We start from the raw sequence: 20,890 nt of genomic DNA on the forward strand, positions 1-20,890 counted from the left end.
CACACAGGGTGGGACGTTAATGCTTTTATCCACCACTATGGCTCGCGGATATCCAAATAAGTGCTCTCACTTTACAGTCAAAATATCAATTTTCCGATAAAATGTAACCTTTAGCTTCTTTCTGTTTCTGCCTTTTTGCATAACGCTTTAACAAATTAATTGCAAAAAATATTCCCTGCCGAGTGTGATCAGCTCTAATCTGTTTCACAGATGCTCCAGTCTTCATCGCTTCCTTCTTGTTTTTTGGGATCGTTTGATCAGCTTGCCAGCCACTGCTAATCAAATGATGAATAACTGACCTCTTGGTATTTGCCTCCCCCCACCCCTCTCTTCGCCATCCTTCTTCTCCTGGCAGGCACTGCAGAATAAATACATACCTTGACTTCCACGTGGGCCATGAGTACTGCAAAGCTGGTGAGATGGGTGCAGGAGCAGCTGGTGTGTGTGCGATTGGTGGCCAGCAGACGACAATCCTGCGTGGACCAGAATCCCGTCATGGTGCGCTTGGAGTAGCTCCAGAAAGAACAGTTGGGATTGAAGTTCTTTTCCGAATGCTGGAGGAAGAGCGAGACAGTGATCAAGAGCAACCCAGACAGAAAGGATAACACGAAAAGACAAAAAAACCCAAAAAAAAACCAGAAGGGCCAGGAGAGTAGGATGGCAGAAAATAGATACTTGGCCACCAAATGGGGGTGGGGTGGGAGGTAGAAGCGCAGAGTGGTCGGAGAGCCAAGAAATAGCGAGAAACTGGTGGGAGGGATTGGTGGGACAACGATGGAGGAGAATAAACACAGAAAGGGAGTCGAGCACAAACAGAAACAAAACAACAAACAGAAGGGACAGAATGCATAAGTGCAGCAACAAATAAACATGAGGCCATGGCAGGAGGTGACAGTGCTGCGTCCGTGCTTGTTGTGTGCGGCTGCAGAGTGCAGGAGCGGCTTGTGTTGTGTAAACTGATAGAGCTGTGTGAGCTTTGTAGAGTAATTCTCAAAAAAGAACAAGTGAGGATTCTTTTGCTGCCAACAAGCTGGGTCACCAACTGGATATCCATTTGTTTACTGGATGAGAAATGCAAAGTGAAACTACTGTGCTGACCATCCTAATTGATACAATATGAAGCAAGATGGATTTCAGTCTGTTATTGCAAATGCCTTTTTATGTAGGATAAATCAGTGGAGAAAAGCCTTAAAAAAATATTGCAAGATGATTGCAAAACATTCTGATCATTGAAGATTGCCTGTAGATGAACCAGCATTTTGACATTTGTTTTAAAGATGTGGCCAAGAAATTTGTGATCTAAGCAAAATAATGAAAATATTCAAGCTGGCACTCAGTCAAAACAAGACAATGATCTTTCAGCTTTTCAGTCTAACATTAAGTCAAGTTTCAAGTTAAGTAGAGTTCACAGCGATCAGGATCAAACTATTCATTTCTGTGGCTTAAAGTCCAACTTTAAAGTCTTATGGGCTCATTTTGACTGAGGGGCTTCTTCTGATGCTGTACATACATGAAAAGTGTGATTGATGCTGCTTGCCATGTAAATGTTGGGATCTTAGAAGCCAAATTTAAAAGGACAATGTGACATCTATTCAATTCGTTTCAATTTAATTTTATTTATATAAAAATAAAATCACGGCAATGCCATCTAAAGACGCTTTACAGACAGGAAAAAAGGAACATAATGAAAGCTAATTCATAATAGCCTATAGAAGGAAACCAACAGATTGATTTGGAAGATGCAACTGTATCTCCCATCCTGAACAAGCATACTGGCAACAGTGGGAAGGAAATAACTCCCTTTTAACAGGAAGGAAACCTCCAGCAGAACCCAGCTCAGGGAGGGCAGCCATCTGCCTCTGCTGTGTGGAAGTCTAAACATGTACATAGAAACACTGCAGATGCAGATAATCAGATGAAACCAAATAAGAGAATCTCTCAACCTTTTTGCTTTTTTTTTTTTTTTTTATATATATTGATATCTACTTCTATCATAAACATTCATTTTGCTCATATGATGTTACAAAATATGTAACATCATTTTGTTAAAGACTAAAAACCAACATAACTCTGCTCAATATTTCATCAGGCCATCTGGTTGTTATACTTCCCAAGCTTGGAGTAAATAAGAGTCTTAATTGCAGTCACAGACTCTCAGGGTCACAATGCCTAGATAATGCTTGGACGTGGATGGTCTAACTTACTGTTCCTAATGCTGTGTGTTAATAATCTGAATTATTTTCATTTAAACTCTCTTAATGCATTTAACTAACTGAAGCTTGTTCAGACAGAGGTTTCTTCAGCTTTAACACATGATCTTTGTAGCCCAACGTAATACTATATAATGATCCCAGTCTACAGCGGCCATCTCCAGTGGCTATTTCAATTTATACAAACTGATTTGTGTTTTTATTTTACTCATATAGTCTGTTTAATTCTAATGTTAATACTGAGAGTGATTATAATTTACATTTGTAGATTAATAAAGAAATATTCTTGAAAAATATTCTTGTTTTTGTGTGTGTGCAAAATCCCTGCAGTGGACATAATTATGCTCACAAAGAGCACTGGAGGCACAGATGAGGCTGCCAACACACACTCCGGCTCCTCCAGTTGTCTAACCTGGCACATCTTCACACCCTAAATACACACACTGTAAAAGCTCCGGAAATAAATAAAATAAATTAAGGCTCTCAAACAATCATTACACTTCATATTTTAATTAAGACTACTAATAATAATGTGATGCCGAGATTGTTCTGTCCATTGTGTTCAACTATTAAAGTCCCATTTTAACAACAGTCGGTGATATCCCGATGTGGGGGATAGCACTCACCGTGATGGTTTTTGCAGGGTGTGAATTAATCAGACTGTTGACTGTAAATACAGCCTATAAATACGGCAGTGACACATATGCGTAATGCTGAATGAAGGATGCATTGGCACAGCTAGAGGACTACATTAATGTGAGAATTCAGGGTAATGAGCGACCAGGGAACACAAGAATTTCCATTTCTGTGTCACACAAAGTCCTTTCCTTTGTTTTCCTCTCACTTGTAGCATCGATTCACAATAAATAGACACTGACCAGCAGGTTCTTTTCTCTGCATTAACGGAGGTGATTTCCACTGATCATTGCCAACCATTTTCTCAAGCAAATAACCTAAATGTCACTCTCTGTCATTTAATATGAGGTGATTGTCCAACATGTCCTGACAGTGATCAGCTGAGCCCATCTTAAGCTGCTTCAGACTTGTTGATTAGCTAAGCCCTGGACATTACTCTTGCACAAACTGATAAATTGGTGTGTTTTACTTTAAAATCTTGTAGTTTCGTATTTGAAATTGGATGTAGCAGCTGATCAGCAGCAGGATGTGTTTACCTGCTGAGGTGCATGCAGTGATGCTTGGAAACACATTCTGCAGTTGAGAAAACGGTGACAAAGTAAACAACTAATCCAAAAATAGACTGGTTTGAACTTACTGGAAGCAGAATTTGACTGGTTTTAAATAGCAAGAGCTGCTCATTTGATGACTACCTTGAGAGAACCAATTAGCTTAGCTCCCTGATTTCCAAACTGACTAATCAGAAGCACTTCATGTAAGTCTGCTTAGAAAAACTTGATCCCAGACACCTTCCAGATGCTGTACACATATCTTATATGGGGACATGCAAGTACATAACACATCCTGCAGAACCACTGTTGAATTTATGTTTTCTTCTTGGTTAATGATGCTATATAATAAATGAATTCATTAAAAAAAAAAAAAAAAAACATTCTAATATAAGACTCTTGATCAGCCTAGTGCATGAACATATTTCTCTGCTTTTGACAGCAGTGGTATGAATTTTTCATTGTTGCTACAAAGACCTTCATGGCTTTGGTCTTTTTTTTTTATATTCATTCTTGCTATTAAAAGACAAATATTCAGATGTCGTTCTTTGAAATGGTCCTAAATTCCATCCTACAGATGAAATGTGAAAAATTCATAAATGCAAAAAAAAAAAAAAAAAAATCCAGATTTAGCATACAGGCAGAGGCCAGTCATACACACGCTACTAAGTAATCGCGTTGATGAAGCCCATGTGTTCTAAATCACCTGCTCATGAACGTGCACGCATGTAAACATCGTTTGCATTCAGAAACGCCCTCATTCAACCACATATCCAGACAAAATGTTCCTTCATGCAGTAATTGTCTGTGCTTCTTCTCGGAGTGATGGAAAGAGGGAAAGAATGAATTTCTCCTGTGTATGTGAAACCAACCAAACATCTCTGTTTTCTTCACTCACTCGAGTTCAGTTAAAACATTTAAAGCTCACTTGCAAAAGTGTAAATACAGGAGATAAATATCACTCAGTTCTAAACCAGTATTCTGCATGAAAATAGTCAAACTAACAAAGGAGAAATAAATGCTGCAAAGAGAAGTAAGCGCTGTGTATGATTTGACATTAAGGAATCTTTTTGAAGAGATACTGTTAAATTGTTGCAGATCAAGCTATAAAAAAAATCACAAACATTTAAAGTGTCGTGGCACACAGATGAGATGTGTTTACAGCCAGAGGAATGAAACCAAATGAACTTTCATCTTTGGATGTTTTATCCTGTGAAGCTCTCTGGTTAACCTCGTTCATTTCACATGTTTTATAGAGATAAAGGCAACTTACACACACATTGTTAACATTATCGCAACACTACCCTTTGTTCTGATTTTTGATTTTGTTTAAAGAAATGTCTTTTGGTCTGGAGAAAAGACACATCCAGCGCAGAGGTTGTGGTGCAGCTGAGTGATGGTCATGGAATGTCAAACCTGCCTCTGACCACCTGTCTCCTATCCAACCACTAACCACTATATTTATAGTAGTTTAAGTATATATATATATATATATATATATATATATATATATATATATATATATATATATATATATAGTAGTTAATATAACCAGGAATGGTTAGAATACAATAGTTAATGTAACTTTGCAACACAGATCCCAGATCACTGCAGAACAAGATCTCTTTCTCCATCTGATTAGTAATTATATTGATGATTCGCTCATAGTAAAGAGACATGTTTGAAATAGTATTTGATAGAGATGTCTAATATTATATACATTTGATATAATATCATACTATTACCGATATCAGTATTAAAATGCAATATCGGAAATTATCAGTATCGGTTTTTACTTTTTTAAAGACAACATTTACACAATATGCACAACATATATTTCAAACTATTCAACTATGTCTTCTTTAAGCAAAAACAGCCAAATATAAAAAATGTCAAGTCCAGTTTTTCCAGATATTTTTGTTTGTTTGTTTAAAAAAACTCACTCCAAAAATATCAGTATCGGAAATGAAGAATTGGACAAAATTGATATATTGGTAAAAAAAAAATAAGCCAATATCGAACACCCCGAACATCAGATCAGTGAAGTTTAGTCCTCTCCTGTCTCTCATAAGTGTCTTATGTAAATTTTTTTAAATGTTTAAGCTATGCATGTGTTTTGTTTCTTTAAAGTTTATTAGTTCAGTAAGTATTTCTACTGCTGTGTGTGTGAATGGTCAGAACTCTTCTTATATTTAAGATTTCTAGGTATAGTACAAGGTAGTGAAGTCCACAACTGTTCTCACACTCACAAATACACATAAATCTGTGTGTAAGAACAACTGATAGATGAGGGCCCAGACCTATACTTACAGCTTAGCTTCTGTCCACTCACCTGCAAGTGTTTGACAGTGAAGACCACAGGCTCAGACAGGTAAACCTTATTGCTCTCCTTGTTAATGGATGCCGTGATGACTGGGGAGTTGACAATCACGGAGTAATTCGGATAGACTGCCTCACTGCTGAGTCTAACGCTGGCGTTCTCAGTGGGCAGGTAGGAGCCCAGGTTCCTGTACAGCACGAACGCCATCCTGATCTCACCTGGAAGAAGACACATGGAGACCGTGCTCCTGATAATTGCTGCCATAAGCCCCATTACAGAAATAGGTGGCGGATGTGAGAAAAAGCACGAAAATCCATTTGGAGGAGGAAAGCACGGCAAGTCAGTTAGACAGGGAGAAAAAGAGAGTCAGAGGGGGTCATGGAGCCCTTAGCAAGTGTGAGGGGAAGAGAGAATGTGAGATTTGTTTTTTTTTTTACCATTTCTGCCGTGCTGCTTGAGAGTGCTGGCTGACAGCTGGATGGAGTTTCCATGTTGCTCTGACTGAGGGAATGTCAGGTCGGCAAGATTCCCATCCGTGCTCAGCCTGGCTACCTCCAGCTCTGAAACGCACAGGCACACCCTAATGTCAAGTCGTAGCATTGCACATTACATCAGATTAGCTTCGCACTCTTGTCTCGGTCGTGTTTTCTCACCAGGTGCCACATAGTACAACACGAGCACTCATCCCAAAGCAGTTTCTAGCGTTGTCAGAATAGAGACGTGAAAAAAGACCTGACACGCATTGAACTGAAATAATGAGAATTTTTAGACTAAAAACAGTAAGAATGTCTCCAAGCAACTGGTGCAACACAGTGAGGTAGATTACCCTGCCTCCTTTATATTGTAGCAATCTAATTTCACAATCCAAGTTCGTTAGCACATTCCCGGTTACAACCGAGTAATGTGTTAGATAAAGTTTCTAATTAAGGACTAATTATACCTTTGGTGTATCGCTATCTTGTGCTTCTGAGTGATTTGGTGATTTAGGCTGCTGCTTTCATGAAGGAAAACAGCTCCCTGATCACATAAACAACCCGACGACATGTCGGATAAAAATGAGAGTGGATGAGGAGGTGAAAGTGGGAGAGGAAGTTGAAGAAGTCAAAGAGGAGAAGGTTTAAAAAAAGAAGAAGAAGAGCGCAATCAGACAAGCAGAATGGGTGAGATGGGAAACGAGCAGATGCGTTGAAAGGAGAGGACTGGAGTGGAGACAGATGGGAGGGGAAAAAAAAAGACTAGTCTTTCACTGAGTTTAATAGACGAGCTAAGAGGCAAGAGATACTGAGGTACAGACGAGAGGAAGTGGAATCAGAGGGAAAAAGCCACAAGTATGGACAGGTTTGCAGAAAAAAGAAATGGGGGACAGTGAATGAGTCTAACTATCACATTAGTGAAATTCAACATTCAAGCTTTGAGCACACACAAACACATACATCCACACCTACAAACATCAGCGGGGCATCAAAACACGCTGAGTCTAATCTAATTAAAGCATCTTTGTCATGACAATCCTCCTCCTAAGAAACACACTTATTCATTATCATTATCACACGGGCATGCTGCTGCCGCTGCGTTATCCCTTCAAATCGCTCTTTTGCTACTAATAATAACACTATTTATTCATCTGCCATATACCTCATCTGCCTCCTAGTCACACACAATCTAACACAATAAAAAATACTTACAGAAGCTGCACTGGCATCTCTAAATTGTGTCAAATTATTCCCCTTGTCACTCTGATCTGAAAGGCTTGTTAAAAAAAAGAAAAAAGAAAAAATGGGAGTAGGTGTGGGTTGCTTAAAAAGTGTGAGAAAGAGGGAGTAAGAGAGAGGTAGAAGTGAGAAAACAGGAGGAGAAACACACAGAAGACAGGCTTTATGGGGCCGGTTATGAATACAGGGGAGAGATAATCACGGTGGATCTTCCCACTGGATTAGCTGGAAGGGAAGATTATCGGCACAAAAAGAAAAGAAATGTGGAGACGAAATTCTCCACACAAAAAAAAAAAAAAGAAAGCGAGTTCCTGCTTTATGTTCCTCGGTGATGCAGTAACCTACATCTTGATTATTGTTTATGTAACAACGTTTATGTGGCGCATTCAGCCGAGGAAAGTAAATAAATAGAAGGAATGGAGAAGTCTGAAATTATGTAAGCTGGAACTGTGTAGGATGTCGGCTTCTGCGGCGAACTGTTGCATTTAAAGTTAATCAAGAAAATGACAAAGTCACTTTGCGAGATTTCTTATCCGTCTGTACGTTCTGTCTTTGATAGGACAAACTGCAGTAATGTAATCAGTACGGTGCATGAAGCTGCAACTGCTCTCTGGTGTGAAAGTGAAAAATAAAAAAAAATTTAAAAAAAAGGAAAAGGAAAACCTCAGAGCATCATTTGACATTCTACCGCCACCGTCGCCCTCGAGCATGCACTCATCCAGTCGTCTTCTTTTCTTATCATCTCCAGTTTCCTCTCTTCTCCTGCTCCTCCTCCGTGGCTTTTCATCTGTGACTGAGCAGCGTACGAGCGCGCTGAATTCTAGTAACGGGAGGGAGCGACGTGGAGGAAAATTTTAAATATCAAATCAAAGAGGAAGTAAACAAGAGGATAACCAAGAGAAACACAAGTGTGTGCAACCTGTTCTCTGGGCGCAGATGAAAATGACAGCTTGCAGATATATGATCATCCGAAGACACGGAACGTAAAGTGGCTCTTTGCTCTCCAGTAAAACTCGGTTATGAGATGATGAGCGAGAAATGAGGAGAGGAGATGATGGAAGGAGAAGAAACAGAAAGGAGGAAAGTGATGTGCACAATGCCATAATAACTAGCTTTGTTCTGCTTTGTCAATTCCGCCTACTAGCAGAGGGAAGAAAATATGGAAAAATAAATATATAAAAATTATTGTCTCTGGCAAACAACTCATGCCTGCCTCCAGGCCAATATTTTTCCTGCATTTTGTAAGAAGAGGATCTCGGTGGATTTGACCCTTTGAAGCATCTTTATCATGACCTCCATCTGACAGCTTTGCACATTTGCTCTACATAATAAAACAAAGCAAGCACGGCTTTAAAGAGGTCACAATTTTCTTTTCGGGTATTTCCCTTTCCTTTGTTTGTATTATGCTTTTTTCGTGAATGTAAAATAAAAAGTCAACTTCTTCCACAGAAGACAACTCTACCATACGCTGCCTGAAAGACCTTTCTGTCCAGGTTTTTCCTCTTTTGCTCAAGAAAATTACGATGAAAGACATTTGTGTAATACGACTGAAGGTTCGGCATGCTTCAAACAAGCGCTGCCATTTTTCACCAACCAGTCGACCAATCAGAACAGACTTTGTATATTAACTAAGTTACATACACAAATGTTTCTTATTTTCTTTGTTTTTTCTATCATTTGTGAGCTTCAATACAGTAAGTATCACCATCTTGGCAGGGGCATGCGTGTCGTCTTGACCGGAAAATATAAATATGGGCAAAGAGGGGGAGCTGAGAGGGGGGGCTGTGATGATTAACATCTGAGCTCCGAGATTCCTGTAGCTGAGCGCTTACCAAGCTAATCTGGAGATAACAGGAGATAACCAGCTAATGGAGGTAAGCGGGCTAAAGCTAAGTCACGTTGTTAACCGGCTAAAAATGCAGTTGTTCTGCGTTCTTCTGACTTGAAGCGGGAGATCGGGTACCTGTCAATCAAAAGGACACGTCCCTAAATATGCAGAATTTTTAGATTAAATTACTTTTAAATGAGCGAGTTAGTAATATTCACTCCCCCCACAGTTGTCATGAAGGTAAACCTGATCTATTAAACTGAAAATGGATTTTTGAAACAGGCTGTAAACATGTTTATTTCTGCTGTCAAGTTGATCTTTTTAACATGGGAGTCTATTGGGGTTTGCTCTGTTTTGGATTGGATGAAGGGGGAACTGCAGTTTTATGCTCTTCCGCATAGGCTTCACTTTTAACCTCCGGTGGTTGCCGCTTGATCTGTACTTTGTGTTTCAGGTTGTTGTGCTGACGGCAAAGTGGAGACAGCTGACAGGGTCTCCATACACCATAAAAGATCCACCTGGGTGGAGCCCTGCTTTATCTCAGCCCTAGGATTTGATATTTTGTCAAATATTACGTTGTTTCAATCAGCTGATAACAAATGAGGAAAGTTGCAGTGGGATTCACATAAAAAAAACCAAAAAACAAAAAAAAACCAAAAAACATGTTTTATGGTCCATGAGTTGACAAAAGATATATATGCTCAGTAAAATGGTAATGCTAAATTGCTTTCAGGTATGTGTGTGTGTGTGTGTGTGTGTGTGTGTGTGGCCATGAGACACATTGTATTAGACCTGTGATAGACTCAGGATGATGGATGAAGCTGAAATTACAAGAACACAGACATACTTTTGTTTGTACATTTAACCCCTAGTCACCATGTGCAGCTGTTGGCCACTGCTCTGATCCACTATAAGCAATGAACATAAGGTGCCTGGCTCAAATGTATCACAATAAATTCCTTTACCATCATGGGTTTACACCTGGAATTTGGGAATGGTGTACTCACGTATGAAGTCGGTGGTCTCCTGCACGGTGTCGGTCTTCAAGAGGTTGTCGGCCAACATAAAAGCACCAGCCTCCACAGTGTCAAGGAGTAGAGTAGCCGAGTGCAGCTGCTCGCTCGTGGGCAGCTCTCTCCATGCTGCCTGGGCTCGTGGATGCAGCAAATTATTAACCGTCTCCACCATAGCCTGAGGCAGCAATAAAAGACACAGGTCACATAGCTGAAGCTAATGCTAATATTTGTATACCTTTCAATCAATGATGCCAGGGTGAAAATGAATGCACATCTATTCAGAACACAAGCAACACCCAAACTACTGCAGACAGCAGTCAGCAGGATGCAACAATGAGAATGCAGTCTTTCTTTTCCATTAATCAGGTTGATAAATAACAGCAATCAAGACAGCCAAATGTAAGCAATGCAAATGTGGCATTCCCATGCAGATACAACTAGAGCAACAAAACAAGGTAGCATAAGACATCCTATCAAGAGCATTTCTCTATTGCCTACTTTGTAATGTGTACAATCAACTTTCTTCACTTCATATGAAAGAAATCACAGATGTTCTGAAATTCAAGCTAAGCTAATTAGCTGATTGCAATCACCATGTGTCAACATCTCCAGACCTGGTTCAGCTTTTCTCACTCCCTCTTTTTTTTCCCCTTTCTTTATTTTTAAAGTAACAGTCTTATCTGTGAGTCGGAAAACTTGCGCTTGAGGGTATGAGAAGAAATTAGAGTTTTATCAGATAACGTCTGCTGGTTCACATCCAGACGTGTGGAGCAGTTCTCAAGCCAAAAAATATTACCAAAACAAAAAAGGGAGCGGTTGGCTCGCATGCTGCAGATGAGACATTTTCCATGAAACAATGCAGATTTTTGTCTTCTGCGTTCAAGAATTCAGTTCCTCCTTTTTTAGACGTGAACGCCACACACACATGGATGGCACACACGTCTTAGAAGACCCGTGGAGAGATAAAGAGACAGAGAGAAAAGAGAGCTGGTGGAGAAGAGGGGGGGGTAGGGAGAAGGGGAGAGCCATGGGAGAGCGATAAAACAGTCCAGTGAGTCCATGGTGACAGGCGTCCACTGGGAGCAAGAGAGGCGGAAAAGCGAATACAGGTGCTATCAAACACACACATCTCACACTCCCCTCTGTCTCCTTATTTTCTCCTGCTCTGTAAACCACCCTTCATGCAGACACACTCCCACCCTTCGCTCATCTCTTACTCATCTTTCAATGCTTCTTACTGCCTCTCTCTTGAGGAGGGTGGATGGGAAAGTGGAAAAAGTAACACAGGTTCCATTATACAAGCAAAAGGGGTCTCCAGTGGGGAATTGCAAGGGCAGAGAGGAAGAATGAGGGAGGTCAGTTTATGGCCATTCACACATCCACCGTTTGACTTCCGTTTGGTCTCTGTCACTCAGGGTTGCAGGCAGATGTGAGAGATCAGAAAGGAGGAGGCTCAACAGCAGCAGTAACAATGTGCGTTTTGTGTATGCAGCGGATAACACAAACTCTAAAGAGACACAAGACTATGAATCATATAAGTGTTGACTGAAGTGTTGCTACATAACATGAAGTTGTCGTGTGGAATTAGAACTAATCCTGTTTATTTTGAGCGTTATATCTACATGCAGTTACAGTACAACACACACAAAAAAAAACTGGTGCTTAGCCAACAAACTAATATGATAATATTATATCCTCTTTTAGCACTAGCAGCTAATTAGCAGGGATGCATACTGGATGAGTTTGGGAGGACCACATGTAAACAAAAACTAATTAATCTACTTCTTCTGCAAACAACCAGAATAAGCAGAAGTGGTTGTGAAGCACACACAGGCGCACCAACAAAGTTGTTTTCTATCTGCATCCTTTTCAGACGTTGACAGGAGAATACAAGCAACACCATTAAAAAATAAAAAATAAAAAAAAAATAAAACAAAGCAAAACAAAACAAACACAAATAAAACTGTACTGTTTTGGTACTCTTGTGGTTTTCCCCCTCAGTAAAGATAAATAAATAAAAATCACAACTGACGTGATGGACTGAAAATATAGATTTTGCTAAAATGGTTAAGAAACACTGAAAATTGATGATTTAGTCTGGAAATTGATAATAAGAAATACTAATATAATATTTGTCTTGTATGGTTTGTATAATAATCAGATGTTGTAGTTTGTGCAGACATAAACAAAAACCGAGCAATATACCAGTTTCAAAGTGAAAATGAGCTTTTCTTTTAACACACTATAAATACTCATCATTTAGGTGTTGGAACCTCTTCCATCAGTTACCAGTCAAGATGCAGAAAACACCCTGGACAAGTCACTGGTCCATATTGTCTTCTTCATTTTTTTTTCAATTATTATTTACTCATTTCTGATAGCTTTCTCTAACCATCAGATAGTTTTAACTGTTGACAAAACCATAACTTTACTAGAGCCAAAAATACCTGTGACAAACCTGTATAGCCAATTTTTCAATGACTAGTATAAATAAAGAAGATGATAAATAGATGAGAAATAAAGAAATTTATCATCAGGTATTAATTATTCAAACTGACTTTATGAGAAGGCATCTTTATATTTCATGTAAAGTCTCACTACATCAGTTGTTAATGTTGTAAAATAGCCCATTTGTTCCCCCCTAAAAACCACTTGGGAGGCGATTATGTCTCTTTCACAAGCTAGGTCTATCAATCCACTCATTTTCCGAACCCATTTAGTTCAGTTCAGGGTCGTGGGAAGCTGGAGCCTATCCCAGCAATTATTGGAAGACAGGCAGGGTCCACCTGGGACTGGTTGCCATTCCATCGCAGCTTGCTAAGTCTACTCTGACTTTATACTTCATGCTCTGTTCAGTACGGAAGCACACTGCATGTACAAAGCTCTATTTTTTTTTTTTTTATTAACAAGATAAAACAAAAAAAAGTTCTTTTTTTTTTTTTTTTTTTAATTAACATTTCATATGCTACGTGTGTGCCAGTGCCATCCATGTGTGTGCCACATATATATCTGTGGGGCATACCGTATCTAACTAACAGAGCTCGAAGAAATGTGGCGTGCACGTCCAGATGGGGTTTTACGTCTGAACAAGCGCAAAGCCCACAGGTGTCTTCCCAAAGTGGACAAACTAATAATGATCCCATCAACGTAACTTAGAGACAAGAGTGTTTCGTAATGTCTCAATCCCAAAACAAAGTAAAAGTGAATTAAACTAAACAAAGGGGACATGTTGGACCTTCTCTGGATCAAGCTTGGTAATAACACTAACAGGCTTAGAAAATACAGCAGTGTTAATTCAGAAAAAAAAACATTTTAGTTTTTTTTAATTTATGTTATTAATTCAGAAAAGCAGAGCTTTTTTCTTTTTTTTTCCCAAGTGAATGCAATACGCTTCCATAGTTCAGCACCTTTGATCACATAATAATCAAACTGCAAGTGCACCAGACATGCATCCTCATCATAAGGATATTAAATGATACAAGGCTGCAGGGATGTATCAGAATAAAACTATTTTCTCATTGTTTCCCTTTTTTAAAATGTACTGAAATGCATTACTTTCTAACCTGAACCTGACTCATTCAGCCCAGCCATGGGAGCTCCTGAGCAGCAGCTCTGATAACCCTCGCAGCTTGCAGCTTCCAGTGCTCCCCCAGCTTACCAGTGGCTTGGAGCTACAGCTCCTCACATAAATTTCTTCCTTAACTAGCTTGTGCATAAATGATGGTTCCTCTTGATCAGGATTGTTCAAATCTAGTCTGCGAGCCCCACTTCCCTGCAGGTTTTAGATGTTTCCCTGCTCAAATTACTGGTACATTAACAGGCTCTTGGAGAACTTGAGCACAAGATGTTGAGGAAATCCCTTTTCATTTGATAAAGGTAAGAGTAGGGGAACATTTAAAAACCTGCAGGGCAGTGGCCCTCAAGCACTGGATTTAGATAATCCTACTCTAACTTGTGCTATCGCTCATGCCACTAGTTCCCCATGAAGTAAGCCAATGAAGCAAAATAACCAAATGAATTCTCCTCACATCTTACGTAACCGTACAACCTCACCCCTCTCGGATGGTAGACGTTGCTGTGCCGATTTGTAGCATAAATCCATCGTTGTGAATGTGAATACTTTTTGCAAATTATCAGACATGTTTTTATTGATTCATGATTGCGGAGACATTTCACACAATTATGACACCCTGAAAGGCTTGAATGTTGTAAAAGTAACAGTTTCAATGTAAACTCTTGATTCCTCAACAAAATACATTAAAACATACTTTATAATAACTTCACTCATCTAAATTACTTGGCTCGCTTCCTGTTCACCTGCAAATGCTAATAACATGCAGAACTATGCAGAACACCGAAGCTCACCTCATGTCTTTCCCCTGAGGGGATTCTTAAGTTTTACATTTTTAATTCTGCACTTCCAGCTGATCTTGTTTTAGTTAATTCAATTGAGTAAAAGTTTAATCATTCTAATTATTCTTAACTGATTTTACTATCTAACTTTAATGCCTTTTTAAGGCATTCATTTTTCTCTCATCTTCCTTCTACTCTGTTGCCAGCAAGGCTTCCATGCGTTAAGCCTGAATAAATGTTGAGTGGCACATTCTGTACATGCATGTGTGCGTTGATTATGTGTCAGCACAGTGTGTGTGTGGTGGTGGGGGGGGGGGGGGGGGGGGGGGCACTAGGGGCTAGGAGAAGAATTGTAGTGCATCATTCTGCTCCACTTGCTGTACAGTAGCCGCCAAGGCAACAGAAACGAACAGAGGGGAGGATGTTTTGTACTGTTGGCACAGCAGATTGGAGAGGAGTGGTGCTTCCTTCGTACCATTCGCTCTGCTGATGCTGCTCGCAAAAGTCCCTCTTTGATGTGTTCTAGATAACCCCGCTTTTCTTCTCTCATTTAACTTTCCGTTGCTTTTATTGTACTTTTTGACTATCTCGCACTTTCAATTTCATTTAAATTTCTCTACAGTGAAATTTGATTCGGCGGGTCCGAGATTACATCTGCAGAGAAGAGAGATCGGTTAAAAGAAGAAGGGGTGTGATTTCCTTGAAGGTCCAGACATCTCAACATCCAAAAGTCAGGGATGGGAAAGTATGTGTTTGTGTGGGCATGTGTGTGGGAGTGTCGGTGAGGCTCTGATGCCATTGGTGACATTTCTATCCACACAAGTACGAGGACTTGAGGGCTAAAGTAGAGACGTTTTTTTTTTTTTTTTTAGGGGTCTTCAAAGAGGAGAGAGGCTCTGCAGAGACAGATAAGGGTGTCGTTTGTGCTAGTGTGTGAGTTTGCGTTGTGTGTGTCGAAGAGAACCGACGTATTGCAGCGAATGCGCGGGCGCTTGCACCGGCATACACACAGCACTTCTGTGCACGCATACATGGACACACAGTTGTAAATGGGGCAGAAGTGAAATGCTTTGAAGCGTTGGGGTAATCCAGCGTAAACAGCAGCAGCAAGACAGACTTGGGCTGGGCTGGTCTTCTACTGCCAGCTACACGAGAGGAACATGGACGCACTCTGAAGCACATGCGCACGAATGCGTGGCATGTGTACACTTGCTTAGAGTAAAGTGTAAAATGACAGAGTTGGGGATGTTAGAAGTACGCAAAGAGGCCAAAGTAGAGAAAAAGGATGGATTTCCTCGCCTGGCTAAGCTCTGAGAAAGGGAATCTTCTGAAAAGGGTTTCATCAGAGCAGCGCGCTTATCTGCAGTGTTGTTGTTTGGAGTTTGTCTCCTGCTGACAGATGAGTCTGAAGCTAAATCATCCTTTAAATTCACACGATGGCATGTTCTGACCTGCCATCCATAAATAGAGGGCAAATTAGACATTGTCATTGAGCATCACTGTCTCCTCACTGCCCCCATTACAGTTTCTCTGTCTCTCATATTCCATTCCTCTCAATTTCTCTAATTTCTGATCCATCCTTCCTCGCTTCTCGTCCCCCTTCTACCTGGCAGATTAACCCCCTCTCTCTCTCTCCATCAGTGCACCCTAAAGCATCAAAGCCTCTCCACATCACCAACTTCATTATGAATAAATTGCCAATTTGGTATACATGAAACGAGTCCCTAGCTCCCCAAACGAAGCGAGTGAAGAGGAGGGATGAAGTGTGAGAAGGAGACAGAAACAAAGAGAGAAAAGGAGGGAGAGAATTCAATTATTTTTTGTCTCTATTAGGAACCCAAACCTCCTGCCCACTCTCCTCACTTGGCAATTAGTGTTGTAGATAATTAACGAGGAGAGGGCACCACCACGCCACATCCCTAATCATGCACATTTCTATCTGGCAGAGTAAGGCCCTGTTGTTATAATTCCCTTTCACATAACTATGCCTAATTATGTAATCAATTGAGTGCTGGACCCGAGGCGTGATGCAGATATTTGGGATCTGAACCTGTAACCAGCTGAGCGAAAGTAGCCGTCCTCTTCAAACGTAGCACTTCCGCAATGAGCCACAATCAACGCACACATTTCTGCTGGCTCTGATGTGACAGCTTAAGATCATTGTTGGAGAATATATTCATATATTTGTGTTATGTGTGCGGGTGGGAGTGGGGGTGTCAGCTTGTGTATACTCCTAAGCCATGTTCTATGATGTGACATTGCTGACTGGTGCTGACGTTAAGACTTTTCAGGGGGAGAGTGGAGAAAAGCCTGCATCAGGAGAAAAAGAGCAACCCAATCAAGTACGTGTGTGTGTGTGTGTGTATGTGTGTGTCTGTGTACGTATATGTGTCAGTTGAGGGGGGTTGTTGTAGACAGAAATCTCTGCAGTCTATCTACAACACATGAATGAGGATGTTGGAGTCCTTTGATGTTCTGAACAGTGACTTTTAGCTGACCAGAAACGTGCCCGAAAGATGTTAGATATCCTGTTAACAGTGTGAGCGCATGGCATCGACACAAACAAGCATCGATACAAGCAGACCAACAAGGACAAAGAATAATTAATACTGAGCCACAAACACAAGCTGGTATTATTTGAAGGCACTGAGGCCATGATCAAGCTGTTTGCATCAGAGTATCCATCATACTCAGATTCTTCTCTCTGTTATGGCAGCAGGGAGGAGATTCCAGTGAATGGAGATGGATAACCAGTCATTTGGCTGCAGGCAGGCCTCTTTACAACTCTGCAAGCAAATCCACTAAACGCATGAGCTAATATCGCTATTGATCATGGCCTCTCAGTCATTTTGATTCAGAATGCAGAAAAATACAAATACATGAAAGAATGGATACATTTGAAGACAAAAAATATTAGTAAACCCTTTGAGGAGACTAAAAGATTGACACGGGTGTCTGTATGTCTGCGTTTCCATTGATGCTGGCACAGACTGCGTATCAGGACCAGAACAGACCCCTCAGACGACTGCCCTCCTCAAAGGGTTGGGTTGCGAAATCATAAGACAACTGCAGCAGCATAGAAATGGAATTCTATGTAGTGCATTGTAATGTGTGATCACACACGTATGCAAGCTTGGCAGATTACATGCTGACAGTTCAAAAAAATCAAAACAAAAGAACAACAAAAAAAAAAAAACAGACATGAGGGACTATGGTGTGGCAAAGTAATCGACCGAACCAGAAAGAAATACCTGTGTGAAAAATCTGCAGGACCTTTCTCTCTTCTGAAGCTGTAAATTCAAACAATTCAGCTGTTAGCGATGCAACACCTCTCAATCACACACAAACACACACACACACAAGCCATTCACACCCACTTCATTAACAGTGTGCAAAAACACTTTGGTGACCGGAATATATTGTTTTTCTCTTCACTTGACTCCTTTTTATTTCATTCCCGCTACCATAATTGTCTTTTGGATCTATTTCTACTCTTCCTTCCTCTTCTCCTTTCTCACTGACTTCATATCCGCAACTTCTGTCAAGTGAATTGATGATATTAATTATAAAACTACCGATGCATGATTGGTCATTTTCATTTTCCTCCCAAAAAATAGCACAATAAATTAGATTAAAAAATTAAAATCACTCAATTAGATACATACTGCATGTAACTGGGACAATACTGGAAAAAAAGTGCTTTCCCCTTTTCATGTAGGTTATTATTCTAAACAACCTTTTATTAGGCTATTTAGTCACAATAAATAAATACCCCAGTTTTTATTATGTTAACTTCATTATTTTCACTGAACAGAAGAGATTTAAATTTAGATAGAAAATATGGTGGAGAATAAAGGAGCCCAAGTTAGTCAGAGGCTAAAACTGAATCAAAAGGACCAGAAGCCAAAGCCCAGGTGTAAAGTTGACTAAAGCAGAGACAACCAACAGTCCATCATAAAAATCATGGGAGAAATTAGCTCCAAGTTTTCCATTTGTGACCATCATACTTATGTTTACAGTGGCAGCGATGAGCAAGTTTCAGGAGGGAAAAGTTTCCAAATCACTAGACTGATTCTATATCTGGAGCTTAGTTGATTTCCTGCACGTTTCCAGCTTAATGAACAACACAAAACATGTTTGTAATTATATGGGGCATCTAGCTGGTTTGCAGACCTTGTGCCTGAGTTAGCTATCATACTGGTTTAGACAAAAGTTTAGACAAATGATTAATCTATTCTGCAGAGGACTTCCAAGCTGGCTCTGTGTAACAAACCATCAGGCGAGTCGGGTTAGTCAGTCAGCCAATCCCAATTAATCTAATTCACTCTCTCTTAATGCCTGTTTGAGCAAAGCACAGAATTTCTGTGGTTTAAAAAAAAAGGAACAAAAAAAAGGTTTTTCAGAGTTTTACTCAATGCAATCCTGAAGTAGAGACTCAGTCTTTGTGTCAACAGCAGCTTCATAGCAAAGCTAAAAGACTTAAGTTCATTTAAAGAGTCATGACATAAAATCTGTACCAAGTCGTTGCTGTATATTTCAATGAAAATAACAGAGACAACATTTTATTCAATTTAGGTCCTGATCTAAAAAGAGTTGGCCCTGCCAAAGACTAAAAGCCGTTATCTATCTTCGTTGTGTAAAACTTATTTCCAAGAGGCACAGAGATGATAAAATGATGCTTAAGAGCAGCGATTCATCATGCAGAAATCTGCAGTTACGTTGATTCTTCATCAAACTCTGCAAACACACTTCTTTTTTTCAACCATTTTAAATGAGTGGAAGGCAAACGTCTTTTTTTTTTTTTTTTTGTTAACTTAGGAGTCCTTCTCCCTGAATTCCTGTCATTAAAGTCTCTCCATACGCACGCTTGCATGAAATCACGTACTTATGCATTCATATCATGTTTCTTGAGGCAGTACCTTAGTGAGGCTGCGGGCAGCGCTGTCCTTGCCCCCGGGCGTCAGGTTCCTGAGCTGGACATCCAGCAGCTCGACCAGTTGTGCCATCGCGCGCACTGTGGATGGCACGTCGCCAGGCCGCAAAAGCCCTTTGGTTTGCTCTGCCAGCTCCCTGGCCACAATCGCTGCTGTCTCGCCCGAGCGAAGCTGCAAGCCAAAGAAGATGGCAGCAAAAAGGAGCAGAGATGGATGGCAATGAAAAAGAAAATGTTGGAGGTGAGAAGTGAAAGTTGGCAGGAGGAGAAAAAGTTTGCAAGAGTGTCAAGTAAAAGGGAGAGAGAGGAGGAAGAGCAAAAGGCAGATGGAGAAATGACAGCGTGGAAAAGGGAGGACATAGACGAAGTGAGACAAATCAATACAAAGAAAAATGAAGGAAAAGGATGAGAGAGAAAACACAGGAAGAAAAATTAAAGCTTGTTTTTCTGTAGCTCCTGTAGTGTTAAGAATTGTTTCAATATTGTCAATTCTGAGTTTGATTGTAACCAGTTTCTAGTTTAATAAAGATCCGTTTGTTTTGTGATGGAAGACAAAAAGCTGTAAAGCTTCGCAAAAAACAATCTTAAATTCTTTTAACATTTTAGAAAACACTACAAGAAAACATAGAATACCGTTTAAGAAAACAGCAAAGCTAAAAAAAAACCCAAAAACCTTTCACCACAACTATATTTATATCATTCTATTGTTTTTTCTGTTCTATTGTAGTTTTTTTCCCTTAATATATTTTTATTCTGTTTTTCTGAAAAGTTGTTTTCCATTGAAGCCCTGAAAGGTAAATGAGACTAAATCAATATTTTGAGTCTAAAGAAAATGTTTTTTTTTTTTTTTTCCTTTGACTTCATGACTTGTAAACAGGCGAGGAAAAAACTCCCAAGTGCAAAAAAATATAGATTTAGCAATTTTTCTATTTTGCTTTTTCTTTTCTTCAGTCTCTGCAGCGACAGGAGAAACAGGTTTCTTTCTGGTTTTTATGTTCCGTCCAGACTACTATTTTGCACCCCAAGGCCACCGTAATTCTTAAACCCAAAGTGTCTTGAAGAATCAATTTTCTTAACTTCTTCCATGCAACAATGATGCATTTGCTTCTAAATTAGCCGATCGTGATGTCTGCCGGCCTATCGAGATAACAGCCAACTGCGAATCAATGACCTAAGTAGACATTTCCGCTTCCTCATAGCTATGCCGCATCTTAAACAAGACTTAAGGTTAACAAATGAAGATGGATTCATGGCCTGGATCTCTCCCTGTGGTCACTGCTTCTGCATGGGTGAGAAAAACTGCTGCAGGGGTATATCCATAACACACACTCTTA

General features: G+C 40.0%; 1 protein-coding gene across 1 annotated transcript in view; it reads right to left on the bottom strand.

The window, feature by feature from the left end:
- The window catches only part of adgrl3.1 (adhesion G protein-coupled receptor L3.1), a gene marked incomplete at its 5' end in the record, with an annotated part of 102,975 nt that overhangs the window by 26,038 nt on the left and 56,047 nt on the right, over positions 1-20,890 (bottom strand). The window contains 6 exons of the mRNA XM_079264596.1: positions 378-554; positions 5,727-5,932; positions 6,152-6,274; positions 10,262-10,445; positions 17,875-17,913; positions 19,543-19,728. Of these exons, the coding sequence (XP_079120722.1) occupies positions 378-554; positions 5,727-5,932; positions 6,152-6,274; positions 10,262-10,445; positions 17,875-17,913; positions 19,543-19,728 (915 nt within the window). The remainder of the gene's footprint in view (positions 1-377; positions 555-5,726; positions 5,933-6,151; positions 6,275-10,261; positions 10,446-17,874; positions 17,914-19,542; positions 19,729-20,890) is intronic.

Source organism: Telmatherina bonti (assembly GCF_933228915.1).
Source record: "Telmatherina bonti genome assembly, chromosome: 3".
In the NCBI taxonomy this organism is placed as follows: domain Eukaryota; kingdom Metazoa; phylum Chordata; class Actinopteri; order Atheriniformes; family Telmatherinidae; genus Telmatherina; species Telmatherina bonti.